Genomic DNA, 18,668 nt, shown 5'->3' with positions numbered 1-18,668 from the left:
GTTCCAGCTAATGATTAAGAACTCTCCAGACAATAGGGGCTTCTTAGACAATGGGTGAATTTCCAGGATGTCCGGCCCCCTTCCGAGAAGGAGGGAGATAACAAAATGTAAAAAAGGTGTCTGTCAAAGACCAATCAGGCAGCTGGGGAGAAGGAGGGAGATAACAAAATGTAAAAAAGGTGTCTGTCAAAGACCAATCAGGCAGCTGGGGACAAGTTCCCTCTCTGGTCCGAGCCTAAGCCGGGACCAATCAGCAGGAGAACACAACCAAATCTATAATTTACATACGGGGAAGTGGGAACCTATAAAACTGACATATTCGCGCCCGAAAGGGTTCCTTCTTCGACCTCCTGCGTGAGGACCAAGGAACCCCGGTGCACCGGCCTTCAATAAACCTCTTGCGTTTTGCATCGACTTCCGACTCTTGTTGTTTCCTGGGCGAGTCGAAACTCCTAGGAGACCGCGCAGGTCTAACACATATATATGTGTATATATATATATATTCTTTTTCAGATTCTTTTCCATTATAGCTTATTACAAAATATTGAATATAGTTTCCTGTGCTATACAGTAGACCTCTGTTATCTATTTTATATATAGTAACATGTATCTGTTGATCCCAAATTTCCAATTTATCCCTTCCCCTGCTTTCCTCTTTGGTAACCATAAGTTTGTTTTCTATGTCTGTGAGTCTATTTCTGTTTTGTAAATAAGTTCATCTGTGTTATTTTTTAAGATTCCACATATAAGTGATATCATATGATATTTGTCTTTGTCTGACTTACTTCACTTAGTATGATAATCTCAAGGTCCATCCATGTTGCTGCAAATGACATTATTTCATTCTTTTTTATGGTGGAATAATAGTCCATTGTATACGTATAACACATCTTCTTTATCCATTCATCTGTCAGTGGACCAAGGTTCTTTTATGTATTGTGATATTAACACTTCCAATGAATATTTATCATTTATTTATTTTTCTTACAGAAGCACATTTGAACACGTTTTAGCTATTTTGGAGCAACTAGGGCTTCCGTGCAGTCATTTGCTAAGGAGAAATGATACTGTGAATTCTTTAAAGAATGAGAACTTTTGGGCTTCCCTGGTGACGCAGTGGTTGAGAGTCCGCCTGCCGATGCAAGGGACACGGGTTCGTGCCCTGGTCTGTGAGGATCCCACATGCCGCGGAGTGGCTGGGCCCGTGAGCCATGGCCGCTGAGCCTGCGCGTCCGGAGCCTGTGCTCCGCAACGGGAGAGGCCACAACAGTGAGAGGCCCGCGTACCGCAAAAAAAAAAAAAAAGAATAAGAACTTTGACCTGGTGATAGTGGAAATTTTTGACTACTGGCCTTTCTTGCTTGCTGAGAAGCTTGGAAAGCCAGCCCCCTGTCTTATGTGCCAGTATTCTATTCCTTGTTAACTGACCACATGGACTAGTGGGGCTGAGTGAAGAATTCCCTGATGTTCTTTGATGTTCCTGATGTTCTTTGGCCCTTCATTCTTTTCTATCCCAGCTCTGATGTCTGCAGCCATCAAGGTCACAGTGACCTACTGCTTTTGGTCTTGAACAAGGTCACCACAAAATAATCCTAAACCATCTGTGAGCTCTGAGAACGCATACCAGGGGGCACATTGCCACTGTATTCAGTGCTTTATGTGCACATGTTCACCCATGTTCCCTCACGCACTTACATACACACAGACACACACACATATCTTCCTTAGCTACTAAGGTGTGAGCAACTCATACATTCACGATACTGATGCCAATGGACCTGAGTGCCAAGCTGAGCAGCCTCCTGGCCAGTTATTTGGCACACTGAGTCTCTGATACCAGAGAATTTTCTCACCCACAACAGGTTATCTCTGTGCCTAGGGCTGCTTCTTAGAGACCCCTCACTGCCATAGCCACTGACTGGATCAGAGGCTCATAACCAAGATTATGACAAAATAATCTGTAGAATTTTAAAAACATTCCTGTTTCCACATCTGCAAATGTATTTCTTTAAGTCTTAGATATAGGATATGATTCTCATTTCAAAGAAGAAACAAGGAGGTTCTTATGCACATCCAGTTGGCCAACACAGGCTGAGATGAACTCTTTATTATCAACAGTCACCTTAGTTAGCTCTAAGTAAGCAAAGGCTAGCAAATACTGATGTGCAGAGTCCAGTCTTTGCTTTCAAGTGGCTTCTCATATACTTAAAGAGAACAACACATACAGTGTAAGTTTTATGAGTGCTACATGAGTTGTGATGTCAATGAATGTGTCAGGAATTTAGAGAAGAGGGATATTATTTGGTGGATGAGAAAAGTTTGCTCAAGGAAAGGAAGAGACAGAGAGAGACAGAGATAGACATAGGGAAACACAAAGAGAAAACAGATGAGAGAAGCAAAGAGGCATGAGGGGATAGAGAGAAGGAATGGAATGATGGAATGGATAGATGGAATGATGGATGGATGGATGGATGGATGGGTGGATGGATGGATGGATGGATGGAGATATCTGCCTTGCTTAGCACTATTCTCTACAGAATTCCCTGGGTTCTGGCTGAGTCAAGGAGTCTCTATACAAAGGCAAGGCTTGGAATCCTTGGGTGTGTAGCAAGCAAAGTCATCTTCACAATGGCTCCAACACACTTTAAGTCCCATTGGTATTTTCTTCTGCCTTTTCTGCTTTCCTTGTTCTGAAACTTTTCATCCTGAAATGTTCTGCTGCCTTTGTTATTTGCAACAGGGCACCCTCACGTCCACCTTTTTGTCACTCATGGTGGGATAAATAGTGTCATGGAGGCCATCCAACATGGCCTGCCCATGGTGGAGATTCCCCTCTTTGGAGACCAGCCTGAAAACCTGCTCCGAGTAGATGCCAAAAATTTCGGTGTCTCCATCCAGTTAAAGCAGATCAAGGCTGAGACATTAGCTCTGAACATGAAGCAAGTCATAGAGGACAAGAGGTGTGCAGCTCTCTGGGCTTGTGGTTACTCACACTGAATGAAGATGTAAACCACAACGGGCACCGTGTGGGTCTTTTTTTTTTTTTTTTTTTTTAACCATGTGGGTCTTTTTTGCAATAAAACTGAAATTTCCAGGACGTGAAATAATATGTGTGTGATGCTAACAGCTGACTTATTTCCTATGAGAGGACGACTAGAACAGTTTAGGTTAGATGCTGAGAATGATTTTATACCTTCTAGTTGTGAGGAGCCCGAACTACTGACACAGGGTGTCTTTGAGAGGTCTTCTACTTTGGAGGTGCTTATAGTAGAATTCCAACTGAGGCAGGAGGTTGGCTTTCTGTTCCCAATATCCCACACTGCTCCCCACCTCAGCCGTTTTGACTGTGCTGCTCCCTAGAAAACACATTCCCTTCTCTTCACAGGGTTGGCTCCTTCATGACATCGAGGCCTCATCCCAATGCCACCTGCTCAGAGAGACCGTCTTTCTCTGATAGTCCCAAAGCCTTCTCTCCTATCCACCCCAATTATAGCATATTATTTTTTTCTTAGCACGTCACAGGATCTGTAATTGCCCATTTCTTTATGTTTTAATATATTGGCTGTCCCCCACACTAGTAAGCTCACCCAGGACAACAGCGCATGTCTCCTGTTTTCTACTATGTTCCCAGCGTTCAGCACAGGGCTTGCCACAAGGTAAGTTTGAATGGATTCCTGTTAAGTGAGTAAATACAAAGGGGCCCATTGACCTCTTAAGAAATTTTCCAACCAGCACAGTAATCTCATGTGAAGAAGAAAAATATATTTTCTTTCTTATAATGAAGAAGGACTAAAAAACTTAGAGCTTCAAGGGCACAAACCCGAATCATATCTCAAGACTTAGCATTACTGCACAACGTTGTGGCACATAGGAGACCTGCAAGTAATTCTTGTTAGGTGACCGAATAATAACCACATTGCATGTGACTCCTAACCCCAGAAAAGTTGTTAAGCTCTGGGGGTCAGATAACCCAGAAACTTTATGCATATTTGGTATCTCATATGTTTAAAATACTCATTTTCTGATGAATGGCTTCGTAACTTTCACTGGATTTTCAAAGACCTAAACCCCAAATGTGCATGATCTACTGGCCCTGTGAAGGAGTCATCTGGGCTGGGATGGTCCACAGACATTGGACATCAGGGCTGGCTACATAATTCATGTGCCTTTATGTGAAATGTGGAGACCCTTGTCATAAAGTTTAAGGATTTCAAGAGGGTGACAGCAGAGAATTAAATCAAGCACAGGCCCATTTAAGGGTGGGGCCCTGTGCAAATATGCAGGCTCATAGCCCATGAAGCCAGTGCTGGTCAACATGATGCTTTGAAGGAGCAGGAAAACACAGATGTCTTCCTGGGCTACAGTCCCCAGAGTCACATTTGTTATCTAGCCCAGACACCAGCACAAAGTAGATGCTCAATAAATATAATGGTTTCCTGTAGTATATCTTAAGCCTCCTTGGGGTAGAGATTAGTCCTTACAGACTTAGTCACTTTTTTTATAGTTTAGCACTTCCAGCACCAAGCATGGATCTTTGCATGCAAATATCAGTTTGAACTTTATTTTTAAAAATTTCTTATTTATTTATTTATTTTTGCTGTGTTGGGTCTTTGTTTCTGTGCGAGGGCTTTCTCTAGTTGTGGCAAGCGGGGGCCACTCTTCATCGCGGTGCACGGGCCTCTCACTATCGCGGCCTCTCTTCTTGCGGAGCACAGGCTCCAGACGCGCAGGCTCAGTAGTTGTGGCTCACGGGTCTAGTTGCTCCGCGGCATGTGGGATCCTCCCAGACCAGGGCTCGAACCCGTGTCCCCTGCATTAGTAGGCGGATTCTCAACCACTGCGCCACCAGGGAAGCCCAGTTTGGACTTTTTAAAGGGACCCAACTAGACCATAGCAAGGCCAAGCCAACAACTTTTCCTTGAAAGGGAATCTTTTGTGCATAATTTGGAAAATGTGTGTGTGTGTGTGTGTGTGTGAGAGAGAGAGAGAGAGCGAGAGAGAGAGAGAGAGAGAGATGCAAGGTCTCTAAGACTTCTGAGACCACTTGAGTAACACCTCCATCTGTCTCTGCCAATAGGCAGAAATCTGCCATGGTCGACACCAGCATCATGAAACGCTCCCACTCCCTGACGCTCAGCCAGCGGCTGGTGGGCTGGATCAACCACATCTTGCAGACAGCGGGTGCGGCTCACCTCAAGCCCCACACCTTCCAGCAGCCGTGGTGGCATGAGCAGTACCTGCTGGACCTCTTCTCGTTCCTGCTGGCGGTCACCCTGGGCACCGCGTGGCTGTGTGGGCAGCTGCTGGGCCTGGTGGCCAGGTGCTGTGTGGGACCAGGAAGCTAAAGAAGGCCTGAGGCCAAGTGGAGCCTTGGAAGGTGGTGTGTTTGGGCAGAGTCAGCATTTCTTGGCACCTCCCACCAGTTTTGTCAACCCTCATTCTCCACATCCTATCCACTTGCTATTTTGCTACAAATTCCTGCTCACTGGCTTCTTCCTATTGTTGACTTAAAAAAATATATGCACAACGTGACAGTTGCGAGTTAAGTTTTATTTGGGGCAAAATGAGGACTGTATCCTGGGAGACAGCATTTCAGATAACTCTGAGAAACTGCTCCGAGGCGGCGAGGGGAGGTGCCAGGATATTTAGGAGTTTTGCAACAAAGAGCAGGTAATTGGGAACATCAGAAGATTGTTGTTAAATAAAGAAAACCGGATATCTCAAGTTAAGGAATGTAGCACTTTTTCTGTGTATGGGAAGATGCAAGAGTCTGGGCTCACCGAAATCATTCCTTTGATAATGCACCTTAGCTGTCTGGGGCCTGTATGTTTACATCCTGAGTTTCCTCAGGCCTCACTGCAGGGAGTGGCTGCAGTCTGAGGACTGCTAGATGGTAGGTATTTTCAGCCCTGAGTTTCCTCAGGCCTCACCAGCTCACCGTGGAGGGCTGCAATCATTGGTGACTGTGACATCCTTTGTTTATTGATATGGCAGGAAATATTCCATGTATAAATACTCCATTCCATTTATAAAGAGTCCATTTATCACCATGATTAGAATACTTTACTGAGCCCTTGTGGCCTTCTTTATTTTCAGTCAGCAAAGGCTGTTCTGTGATTCCGTCCCTGGATAATTTGGACCAGTGCCCCTCAGATCTGAAGCTTTGAAGCCACCTTCCTTATCACGCCCTTCTTCACGGCACTGAGCCTGAACCATTCCAGCCTCCATGCCCAGCATCTTCTCAGCCTCCTTCCCTCACTCCACTCCACCACTTATCATGGAATAACCCCTAAGGCAGGCACTTTGCTGATTCTTTTGTTTTCTATTTGCTTCTCCTGACAACTCTTGTCAAAGCTCAGGAAGCATGTCCTGGGCGGGCATTCAGTGCCAGACACACCCTTGCCTGTGTCCATGGTCTCTGCTTTGGTTTCTGCTGAACACTCCTTCTTTGCAGATCGGGTGTGGAGACTGCAGGTTGGTCATGGGCTGAAATGTCCCTGGTCTCCACTTTTCATAGCTGTGAGCTGTCTTCTCAATATTCCTATTAAAAAAAATGAAGTCATGAGAAAGAAGATAATTTCTTCTTTAAACTAAGAAGAGCCTCTCCATAGCTGAGCCTTTCTGTACTTGACATACTGTTGGGAATCGCATTCACCTGATAGTAACAGAAACCAGAAGAAAGTGACGGGAACAGCTTAGGGTTTTCTTTTCTTTTCTTTCTTCTTTTTCTCATGTAAAAGAAATGTGTATTGGAATTCCCTGGTGGTCCAGTGGTGAGGACTCTGTGCTTTCACTGCTGAGGTCATGGGTTCAATCCCTGGTCAGGGAACTAAGATCCCACAAGCCATGCAGCGTGGCCAAAAAAAAAAAAAAAGTGTAGGTAGGCAGGCCATCCAGGGCTGATGTTGCAGCTGCATGACGTAATCAATAGTCCGGATTTCTCGTGTGGTTGCTCTGCCTGCCTTAGTGGGTAGCTTCATCCTCAAGTTCACCCTGATTTTCAAGGTGGTCATTTTAGATCCAGTCAGCACATTGGAATTTCAGGCAAGAAAAGGGAAACTTAAGGAAAGGGCGTAAAACAGGTTCATACCAGCTGAGTTAGCTTCTTTAAAGAGGTTTCCCAGACACCGCAGCTACCCAAAGACTTCCAGTGAAATCTCATAGACAGACCTGAGTCACGTGACCATTCCTAGCTGCATAAAATGTCTAAGAAGTGTCCTCCAGCCCCGACTTCCCTGCTGGGTACATTACTACTCCAAGTAATTGGGGGGTGGGGGAGGTGGCGAAGAGGTGTTAGAAAGAAAAAAAAGGACAGTGGATAATGGGAGGAAAGTAGAGCCTCGGTCACATGTGGAAGGCAGCAGGGAGGGGCTGGATTGGATGTTACGTTTCACCTGTGACCTGGTGACTCAGTGGCCTCAGGGACAGTCTTATACCCACTGTAACTGCCTGTGGGTGGAAAGCAGACCTTTCCGAGTAGTGAACATTCAAAATAAGAACAGAAATCTTTTACCAATGTGACATGTGTTATGCTTTCCAAGTCCTTTCATCTCCTTTCTGCCATTTAACGGGATACATGTGTCTAATCCATTCAACCAGAAAGAAGCAGGTACCACCGGGGCAACCACAGAGAGAAAGGAGAGCCATTGTGCAAATTAAGACAACAGCGATAAAACTTGTCCCCGTGATGGATGCCTCCTCCCGCCAGAGCACAGGGCTTGGAGAGTGGATGGGCTGATTTTAGCCCCACTGGCCCCTCTTGTGAGCACCTCTTTGCCATGAATAATCTGCCCTACCACAGGGTGGTCCTGGCTGGTGTATCCCTCCCACCCAGGGTCATTCCATGCACATGCATGCAGAAGGCGCTTGGATCCGCTAAGGAATTCTCTTGGGAAATTTTGTGGGGTTTTGGTTTTTTTTCTTTTTGCCCCTAAGATCCAGGAAGGCTCCTTTCTCCATGCTGGACTTTAAATTAGTTAATCATTTATTTATTTTTTATAAGTCCTTAAATGAAATGTTCCAAATTTAGGGACATCTGTCAGAGTGGATTTTAAACAAATTTCATCTCAAGGTAACAGTAAGTAATAATCAGATAACACTTGCACTGGTGATTCAGTCCCTCGGGTTTTATTTTTTTCCTGATTTAAAAATCCAAGATGGTACAGATGAACCGGTTTGCAGGGCAGAAATAGAGAACAAACACATGGACAAAGTGGCAGGGAGCGGGGGTGGTGGTGTAATGAATTGGGAGATTGGGATTGACATGTCTACACTAATATGTATAAAATAGATTACTAATAAGAACCTGCCGTATAAAAAAATAAATAAAATTAAATTAAAACAAAAAAATCCGAGATGAATTTCGAGAGATCTTTTTGTGTTAGAACATGTACAAAGAAAGGGAGGTTCCACAAACAAGGGCTGTGGACACCTCCTGGTGGCAGGACCACCTCCCTTGACGGTAGATGAGACCCTCGAGAACAATGGCACCTGGTGACAACTCTTCCTTTCTCATTTGTGTTACTGAGAGCTGAGCTGCGTCTGTCCTCTAACTGATTTTACAAATGAGTAAACCTACAAAACATAGCAGAAAAGTGTGCCAGAGCTTAAGACCAAATAATAGTTCATTTCATTTCACTCCTTCCCCTTTTTAAAATTTATCTCATGGAATTTTATTGAGCTAAGGCTTGCTATTCCATCTTCCTTTAGTGACCATTTACGAGCTTCATATCATCTCAGATGAGAGTTACTATTACTAGAAAGTCAACTGCAAGCAGTAGCAGGAAGCCTCAGTAGAGCAGCTTAAGCCAGTAGCCTTCAAGCTGGGCTACCTTCACCATAATGTGTACATGAAGATTTCCCAAGGGCTACATGACACAGAGTTTGGAAGTGGTAAATTTCCACCTTTGTTGACTCTAGTTTCCTAAAACTGGTCTGCCTGACAAGGTGTTGTGTTTTGTTGGCAGATCCTCTGCCCTGCCACACTTTTCACAATTCCCTGACTCTTATTTTACAGAAGAAATGGACACCCTTCACCCACCCCCATTCTCCGCATGGTACATTGCCCCAGGGTGGAAAAGTAGGGGTACCAAATGAACAATTCAAAATCTAATGACTGAGCCAGAAAGTGTTTATAATTCAGATGAATTGTAATTCTTTGTTTTTAACAAAATCCAAAGGTGAATTGTGATTTTTCAGCTGACAGACCTTTACAAGTAACTTTTGATGGTAGACTGCTGTGAGAATAGCATATTCACGTGGCATGTTATTCTGAAGGTGTTCAAAGAATGAAGGTACATCATTTTCAAGGTGGTTCATAACAAAACTCTTAGTGCTCCTGCTACTTATTTATGTGAATAGTTTTTCAGTGTTTATGTAACTAAGAGATATTGATCCAAAACTGTCTCATTTCAGAAGTAGATAATGTTTATCTACAGACATATAAATTAATTTTAAAAGAATTGAAAAAACAGCCCCTCATCTCATTGTGAGATATGTCTCCAATAAAATTTTATAGTTTGTGTTAGGTGACTATATGTTTTGAAATATGAAATCTGTTTATGTAGCTTTGACCAATTTAATGCAAGTATTAAAACAAAGAGTGATAATTTAGTACAAATATTAGGCTCTTAGAGGCTTATTGTTATAGGAACTATAAATATTAATTTGAATATGTATTTTTGATGCTTAAGGCTATGAGAGAATACTCTATACAATTCTTTTAAGCATAAAAATACATAGACTAGAAATAAATTCTCTGGGGAAAGTGGAAAATAAATAAAAATTCAAGAAGAAAATGGAATGATGCAAAATTTCCCAGTGAAAATGAGCAGTTCATTATCTATGTTAGGAATGAATAAAAAAAAAAAGAATGAATGGTGGTATCAAACTGCTGAGGTGTTTACAACCCACTGCATACATTTAACAGAGTGATGCAACTGTTTATTTTTAAATCATATAATTGCAATGACTGGAAATGACATCCTATTTAATTATTAAAACTTATGATGAGACACTTTAGATTTAAAAAATTTATTCTTACAATGTATTCTGTTAGGTATAGTTGAGAAGATCTCATTTTTTTGTCATTGGCTTACACAAAAAGAGGGTTATTTTTCCTACATGAGAAGTAGATGGGAAGGAAGTAGACAACTGATGGCATTGGTTCAATAGCTCTACAATGTCAGGAAGAGCACGTTTATAATTCTCCCTTTTTAACTCATGGTTGCAGGATGGCTGCCCAGCTCCAGATATCATGTCCATGTCCCAAGGAGGACAAAAAAGGAGAAGGGGCAATATGAGCTAGTAAACTTTTTCACAGAATTATCTTTCCTCCTCCCCTCGCCAAGAGGCTTCTTTCCTCTTGCCTAGAATTCTTTCACCGGACGACTCAAGGCTGTAAGAGGAGCCGTGAAAAATCTCTGCATTGGCAGCTGGTGAGGACTAAAAGACCTGTAAGGGTGTTGGGTTCACCAACCTGTAGTGTTTGATGCACATGGCAAAGGGCCAAAAAACCCTCCACAATGTTTGACTCATCGAAGAAGAATTTTCTGTGCTTTGATATTTTGTCCTGGTCTGTATTTATACAGCAAAGCATCCAACAGTCTTGGGCATAATGACAATAATAACTTTCGTCTCTTGGTTACAGTTTCTGACTGGACCTGAGGAAACATCTGGCTCAGAGTTGACCTCAGTGACTTTCTAAATGTGATGGGGACCACGGCAGGGAGAGGCAGAGGACGGTTTCCGTCACAGAGCCCCAGCCTCGATCTCTGGGCAGGTGAAAAGAGGAAATGGAATTGTGACTGTTGACTCCAACGACAGTACAGAGGAAGGTGTGTGCTGTCCATCAAGGGACTATTGCCACAAACGAGTGGGAACTAAGCTTTAGTGGTTTTAGAAGGGTGAAAGTTACTTTCTTTAGAGTTCTGTAGAAAACGTGATTTGCAAATGGATTCTCTTCAGTCAGCATGGCTCTGAAAACTGTGCAGAAGACTTTGTACTAGTGACTGGGGTAAGTATTAATAACAGAATGTCCTCACATGTGCGGGAGAATGGGGACTTTAGACTCATCGATAGGTGCCTGACTTAACCTGAGCAACCTCATTAAGCCTGCCCCACTCTTCGCTAATCTCCTCCCCTTTGCCTGGCACTAAGGTTTGTAAAATGCTGGAGTAGGTATCAGGATTGAGGAGATGGAGCATGCCACAGGGACTTTTCTCCTGGCTTTGCCCTCCACAGACTACAGGGAATCCCATGCCATTTACACTAGGAAGCAGTTCAACCAACAAGAGCAAATAAAACCCACACCGTCCCGTAAGTGGCAAACTAAACATCAAGTTTTAGCAGCGCTCTCTCCTGAACTCCTGCTACAAAGCTTTGTGGAGGGCTAGTGAGTCCAGAAGAATAGTACAGAAAAGAAAACAGGGACACCGAAGGCCCAAGGATGAGGTAAGACTGTGCTCAGAAGGAGGAAAATCTACATTCTGCATAAAAATCCTGAAAAAGAGTTTTGGTAGATCAAAGCTATGACAACGGGAGAGGGGCACGAAAGCATGAGGGACCTAAGGTAACAGTCTTGGAAATGCTTCGTTTCTGAGGGAGGAGAGGGTAAAAGGGAAGGGAGGCCCTCTTTGGATATTGGGTAAAAAAAAAAACAAAAAAAAAACAACCAGGGAAAATGTGAGTCCTTAAGGACAGCAGGAAGCTTGAAGCTTGGACAATACAAATCCCTAAGCCCATCACCAAGAAACAAAAGCCATACATTAATGAGGCTGTAGTTGCAGATTATTTGCTATAGAATCCTGCATATCATTAAATATCTACATCTGTGTGTCACTGGATATCTTTATCATTCACCGTGTTATGAACAGGAACATGAATGAAATACTGTAGTGACTTTTTCCACAATTAAAAAATTTAATTAAATCTATATGTACAGTATATGTAAAGACTCACATGTCTGACATGTTTCATACCTATCAAAAGTGAGCACATTTAGAGTATTTTGCCTGATAATTTATTTTTTTATTTTTTATTTTTATTTTTTTTGCGGTACGCGGGCCTCTCACAGCTGTGGCCTCTCCCGTTGCAGAGCACAGGCTCCGGACGCGCAGGCTCAGCGGCCATGGCTCACGGGCCCAGCTGCTCCGCGGCATGTGGGATCTTCCCAGACCGGGGCACGAACCCGTGTACCCTGCATCGGCAGGCGGACTCTCAACCACTGCGCCACCAGGGAAGCCCTTGAACCCATCTTTCTTTGCCCTGCTTTGTGACGCTGCACTCTGCCAGATGCATCCCCAGCTCCCTCCCTCTCGGACTCTGCTAACAGGGGACACCAGAGGTAGACTGGAAGGCTGCAGGGACAGGTGGGGATTTGGGCCATCCTGCTTGCTCCCTGCTCCTGCCAGCAACACCACAGCTATGGTTTTTCATGGTGGCAGTGATGGTTTTAGTATCAGAAGTGGTTTTCTGTTTGTAGCTCTTCCGAATTACTGGAGTTAGCCTCATTTGTCCCCTCACAGATATTAGGACTAGCAGGATGTGACTGCCCCTTCCAGGTCTGGGTTTCAGCTCTGTGGATTTCCCTTCTGAGTTCCTAAAGCATCGACACCAGATAAGAAAGACCCTCTTTCCCTCTCCTTCTAAACTTTGCACAACTCCCATCTTCAAGACTCTAAATTTTATTAATTCTCACTCTTTGTTTCCTTAGCACAAGGGGTGGTGGCTGCTTTCCATAGCTACTAACTCTGTAATGCCTCAATATCTCTCATTTGGTTACGGCGTTCTCCAAAATCTGGTGGAAAGTCTTTATTTTAAATTCTCTCTGTTAAAATAACTGAAGAGATGAACAATGGCCTGGGCTTTTCTCTTCACACTGGATTCTGACTGATACACTAGGTCATTCAGACTATCCTTCCAGTAGAAAACAAATTGAAGAAGCTGGATAAAATATAAAAAAACAATCTTCAAAGCATCAAAGGACTAATAGGATAATAAGGAATCATTAGGCCAAATTCAAAATGCAAGCTGGAGCTCTGGGAGGCAAGGAGAGGAAAGCATTTGCCCTAAGGGGATTTGTTGATCCCATCAAATGTGGATTGAGGGTTTGGCAGACTGACTGGCAAGATTGGCAAGAGCAAAGACCTTGGAACTGAAAAGGTCCTATCCTTACATTAAGGATGAACCAGAGATAATTCTGCCCCTGCCCTGCCCCCTGCATAGGTCTGTGTGGCAAGTTGCCTTGATGCTGAATAGAACAGGGGTAATATGAAAAGAAAAGATTAAAAAAAAGATTTATCCCTGGGAAGCTGTCATCATAGGCTAGCCCCTGTTTGGGAGGAGAGAGAAAATAGGGAAGGATTACGTGGAGAAATAATGAGAAATTTTTTGAGAATTTCCTAGAGCTGACAAAAAACATCAATTTACAAATTCAAGAGGCCAAAGTGAGAGACACATTATAGAAAAAGTGTAGAATTCTAATGACAAAGAAAATCTTTAAAGCTGCCATGGGAAAAAATAGATTAACGTTCCTGAAGCCCCAGTTACTCCCAAATTATTTCTCACGTTAAACAAAAGTAGAGACTAGAAGATGATGGAATGTTATCTTCAATGTGCTGAAAGTAAGTAATAATCAATTTAGCTTTTTTATGGGGGGGGATTTTTTATTATTACTGATTCAACTTCATTACTGGTAATTGGTCTGTTCATATTTTCTATTTCTTCCTGGTTCAGTCTTGGGAGATTGTACATTTCTAGGAATTTGTCTATTTCTTCTAGGTTGTCTATTTTATTGGTGTATAATTATTCATAGTAATCTCTTATGATCCTTAGTATTTCTGTGGTGTCAGTTATAACTTCTCCTTTTTCACTTCTGGTTTTATTGATTTGGGCCCTTTCTCTCTTTTTCTTGATGAATCTGGCTAAAGGTTTATCAATTTTGTTTATTTTTTCAAAGAACCAGCTCTTAGTTTCATTGATCTTTTTTATTTTTTTATTCCCTCTTTCATTTATTTCTGCTCTGATGTTTATGATTTCTTTCCTTCTACTAACTTTGGGTTTTTACTTTTTCTAGTTCCTCTAGATGTAAGGTTAGGTTGTTTATCTGAGGTTTTTCTTTTTTCCTGAGGTGAGGTTGTATGGTTAGAAACTTTCCTCTTAGAGCTGCTTTTGTTCCATCCCATAGATTTTGGATTGTTGTGTTTTCATTTTCATTTGTCTCTAGGTATTTTTTGATTTCCTCAGTAATTTATTAGTTTTTTAGCATATTGTTTAGCCTCCACATTTTTGTGTTTTTTGCAGTATTTTTTTTTTTCTTATACTTGATTTCTAGTCTCATAGAATTGTGGTTGGAAAAGATGCTTGATATGATTTCAGTCTTCTTAAATTTACTGAGACTTGTTTTGTGGCCTAGCATGTGATCTATCCTGAAGAATGTTCTATGTGCACTTGAAGAGAACATGTATTCTGCTGCTTTGGGATGGAATGTTCTATATACATTTATTAAGCCCATCTGGACTAATGTGTAATTTAAGGCCAGTTTTCCTTGTTGATTTTCTGTCTGGATTATCTGTCCATTGGTGTAAATAGGGTGTTAAAATCCCCTACTATTACTGTGTTACTGTCAATTTCTCCCTTTATGTTGGTTAATATTCGTTTTATGTATATAGGTGCTTTAATGTTGGGTCCATATATATTTATAATTGTTATATCTTCTTGGATTGATCCCCTTATCATTATGTAATGTCCTTCTTTGTCTCCTGTTGCAGTCTTTGTTTTAAAGTCTATTTTGTCTAATCTAAGGGTTGCTACTCCAGCTTTCTTTTTATTGTATGGAATACCTTTTCCCATCCCCTCAGTTTCAGTGTGTGTGTATCTTTAGATCTAAAGTTAGTATCTTGTAGATATAAGACATATATATATATATATATATATATATATATATATATATATATCCATTTAGCCACTCTATGCCTTTTGATTGGAGCACTTAGTCCATTTAATTTTAATGTAATTATTAATAGATATGTATTTATTACCATTTTGTTAATTGTTTTGAAGCTGTTTTTGTAGTTCTTTTTTGTTCCTTTCTTCTTTGTTTGCTCTCGTTCTTTGTAATTTGATGATTATCTTTAGTGTTATATTTGGATTCCTTTCTCTCGCTTTTTTGTGTGTGTATGTGTGTGTTTATCTATTATATATTTTTCGTTTGTGGTTACCATCAGGTTTATATATAGCAATCTGCATATATGGGGTACTGGGGTCAGTGCAGTCTTGCTGGTGGCTGGGCTTGGTCCTGACATAGTCAGCTGCAGGACTACAGTGGTTCTGGGGCTGTTGCTGGCTAATTGGTAGGTGGGGCTGAAACCCAGGGGGTCCTGGAGCTAGTGCCAGCCCACTGGTAGGCAGAGCTGAATCCTGGGGTCTTTGGCTGTGGGGCCTTGGGAGTCTCAGATTTGGTATGTTAGCCTGCTGGTGGGTGGGGCTGGGATCCAGGAGGTCCTGGGGTTGATGTCTTCCCACTACTAGATGAGGCTTGTTCCAGGGCTAGTGCTGGCCCAGTGGTGGGTGGAGCCAGGTCCCAGAGTTTCTGACTGCAGGGCCCTGGGGATCCTGGAATTGGTGTCAACCCACTAGTGGGTGGGGCCATTTCCCATTGGCTGGCTGCAGGGTCCAGGGAGTCTCGGGGCTAGTGCTGGTGCACTGATGGGTGGATCCAGGTCTCCTGGGTCCTCTGGTGGGTAGGGCTGGGTCCCAGAGTGGCTGTAGGCTCAGAGGGTCTTACAGCAGCCTGCCTGCTGGTGGGCAGGTCTGTGTTCCCACAGGCTAGCAGCTTGGCCTGAGGCATCCCAGTACTCCTGATGGGCTGGTGAGCAGGGCTGGGTCCTGGAGCTAATAAACTAGAAAGAGGATTCCAAACTGGTGCTTATCAGCACCAGTGTCCTTGTTGTAGAATGAGTTCCCCAAAATGACTTTCTGCCAGTACCTATGTCCTCAGGCTGAGCTCCAGTTGCCTCCTGCATCTCTGGGAGGCTCTCTAAGATCAGCAGATGGGTCTGACTTAGGATCCTTTCAAAATACTGCTTCTGCCCTGGGTCCTGAAGTGTGTAAGATTGTATGTGCACACCTTTTAAGAGTGGAGTCTCGGGCTTCCCTGGTGGCGCAGTGGTTGAGAGCCCGCCTGCCGATGCAGGGGACACGGGTTCGTGCCCTGGTCCGGGAAGATCCCACATGCCGCGGAGCAGTTGGGCCCGTGAGCCATGGCCGCTGAGCCTGCGCGTCCGGAGCCTGTGCTCCGCAATGGGAGAGGCCACAACAGTGAGAGGCCCACGTACCGCAAAAAAAAAAAAAAAAAAAAAAAAAACCAAGAAAAAAGAGTGGAGTCTCTATTTCCCACAGCCTTCTGTCTCTCCCAAAAGTAGGCCCTGCTGGTCTTTAAAGTCAAACATTCTGGGGGCTCATCTTCTCAGTGTAGAACCCTGAGCTGGGGAAGCTTGATGTGGGGCTCAGACCCCTTGCTCCTTGGGGAGAACCTCTGCAGTTGCAATGACCCTCCTGTTGATGGGTTGTCCACTGGGCATATGGGTCTTGACCATATTGTGTCTCCACCACCCCTTTCTGTCTTGCTGTGGTTCCTTCTTTATATATTTAGTTGTAGAAGAACTTTCTGCTTGTCTTCCTGTCTTTCTCATCAATAGTTGTTCTGTAAATATTTGTAATTTTGGTGTACCTGTGGGAGAAGGTGAGCTCAGGGTCTTCCTACTCTGCCATCTGGCCACTCCCCTGTCAGTTTATCTTTTAATAATGAGGGTGAAATATAACCACTGCCAGAGGCAAAAGGAGAGAATTCTTACCAGCTGATTCTTGATAAAGGAAATACTATAGGATATACTTTAGGAAGAAGTGATCCCATAAGGAAGGTCAGAGATGTAAGAAAAAAAGAACAAAGAGAAGGTATATGAGCAAATCTAAGCACGCATTGATAGACATAACATTTAAATATTAATAATTTTATAATTAAATTATGTATAATTCATATAATATACTTGAAGTAAAAAATATTGTTTTCTGAGGTTAAAAATACAGACTCAAAATGTGTAACAAAAATAGCATGTAAGTCAGGAGGGGGTAAATGGAACTTCTAGGGTTCTTGTCTTGCCCAGAAGTAGATAAAGATATGGATTAATTTTTGACCTTGACAGGTTGTAAAGGCATGCTGTGAATCTGGGATAATTTATTTCAAGAAAAGAGATAAGACGGAAATCATTAGAGGGGGAAAATGAAATGACAAAAAATATTCCAAGCTCTAAAGGAAGACAAAATAGAGAGGAAAGAAAGAATAAGAGGGAGAAATAGAAACATGGTAGATATAAACCTATACACTCCAGTTCAAATACAAAGATTGACAGACTTGCTTAACAACATCAAGCTGATTGCCCTTTCAAGAGGCACATCTAAAACATGAGGATACAGGAGGGTTGATCATAAAAGGACAGAAAAAGACAGGTCATGTAACACTAATGGAAAGTAAGACCTGAATAATTAGGAATAATATCAGACCAACAGACTTGAGGTGAAAAGCTTTACCAGAGACAAGATTGTACTTTTGTAATGAAGGTTAGTTATTTCACTGGGAATGTGTGGTACCTGAAACTATAACTGTAAATGGGTATGTATCTAATGATGTGACCTCAAAAACTGAAACAACAAGAAAAATTAGAATCATAGTGGGAGATTTTAAAAACATTTTTAAAGACAAATTTCTAATATTTGTAAAAGCAGAACTTCCCCATGCCCAACACGTAGCTTCAATGATTATAAACTCCTGGCAAATTTTCTTTCTTTTATATTCCCACCCACTTTCAACTTTGCCTCTGTCCCCTGCCCCAACTTATTCTGAAGCCAATCCAAAACATCATAATACTCCATCTGTGTCCCAGAATGTATCTGAAGAGCCAAGGCATCTCTTTTTAAATAACTATAATAACATGTGATGCTTCTCCAGATGAATAGTAACTATTTAATATCGTCAAATATTGTGCTCCTATTTCTCTGATATTCATAAATTTTTAGAGTTCGTTTGAATGATGTCATCTAAAATTTTAATACTCCTGACATCTGGCCCTCACATCTCCTTCCTTGTGTGATTTTCTTAGCAGCATTTACCATTAACATACTATATATTTTATTTATTACTGTGTTTAGCATTTGTCTGCCTAGCAGAAGACTACCTGAAATAAAATTGGTTAGCAATATAATTGTTGAATACAAATAAAATTGGAGTTAGACAAAAAAAAATTATTTTGCTGATACATTATGAGAGGTACCAGATAACATTTGGGCTGCAGACTTGTAATGCCTATAAAGGTCCACTTCTCGCTCTCCTTCATCACAATGGCCGTGGTTGTGTAAGGAATGCATCATCAGGCGCTCCCACCCCCTGACCCCTGCCCAGCACCTGGGTACCATCCTCCAGACAGGGGATGCAGCACACCTCAAGCCCCACACCTTCCAGTAGCCATGTTGTGAGCAGTACCTGCTGGACGTCTTGTTGTTCCTGCTGGCGGTCACCCTGGGCACCTCGTGGCTCTGTGGGCAGCTGCTGGGCCTGGTGGCCGGGTGGCTGTGTGGGACCAGGAAGCTGAAGAAGGCCTGAGGCCAAGTGGAGCC

At 42.6% G+C, this 18,668-nt stretch overlaps 1 protein-coding gene across 1 annotated transcript in view; it reads left to right on the top strand.

Moving 5' to 3' along the window:
* Nucleotides 1-10,636, top strand: part of UGT3A2 (UDP glycosyltransferase family 3 member A2) — a 38,439-nt gene extending 27,803 nt beyond the window's left edge. Inside the window, 5 exon segments of the mRNA XM_073801846.1 lie at nt 991-1,108; nt 1,312-1,381; nt 1,384-1,583; nt 2,712-2,959; nt 5,077-10,636. Of these exon segments, the coding sequence (XP_073657947.1) occupies nt 991-1,108; nt 1,312-1,381; nt 1,384-1,583; nt 2,712-2,959; nt 5,077-5,344 (904 nt within the window). The 3' untranslated portion in view covers nt 5,345-10,636.
* The last annotated feature ends 8,032 nt before the right edge of the window (nt 10,637-18,668 follow it).

The sequence above is a fragment of the Tursiops truncatus genome, chromosome 3 (genome assembly GCF_011762595.2).
Source record: "Tursiops truncatus isolate mTurTru1 chromosome 3, mTurTru1.mat.Y, whole genome shotgun sequence".
Lineage (NCBI taxonomy): Eukaryota > Metazoa > Chordata > Mammalia > Artiodactyla > Delphinidae > Tursiops > Tursiops truncatus.
The sequence above is the reverse complement of the archived record's forward strand: the minus strand, read 5'-3'. Positions and strand labels throughout refer to the sequence as shown.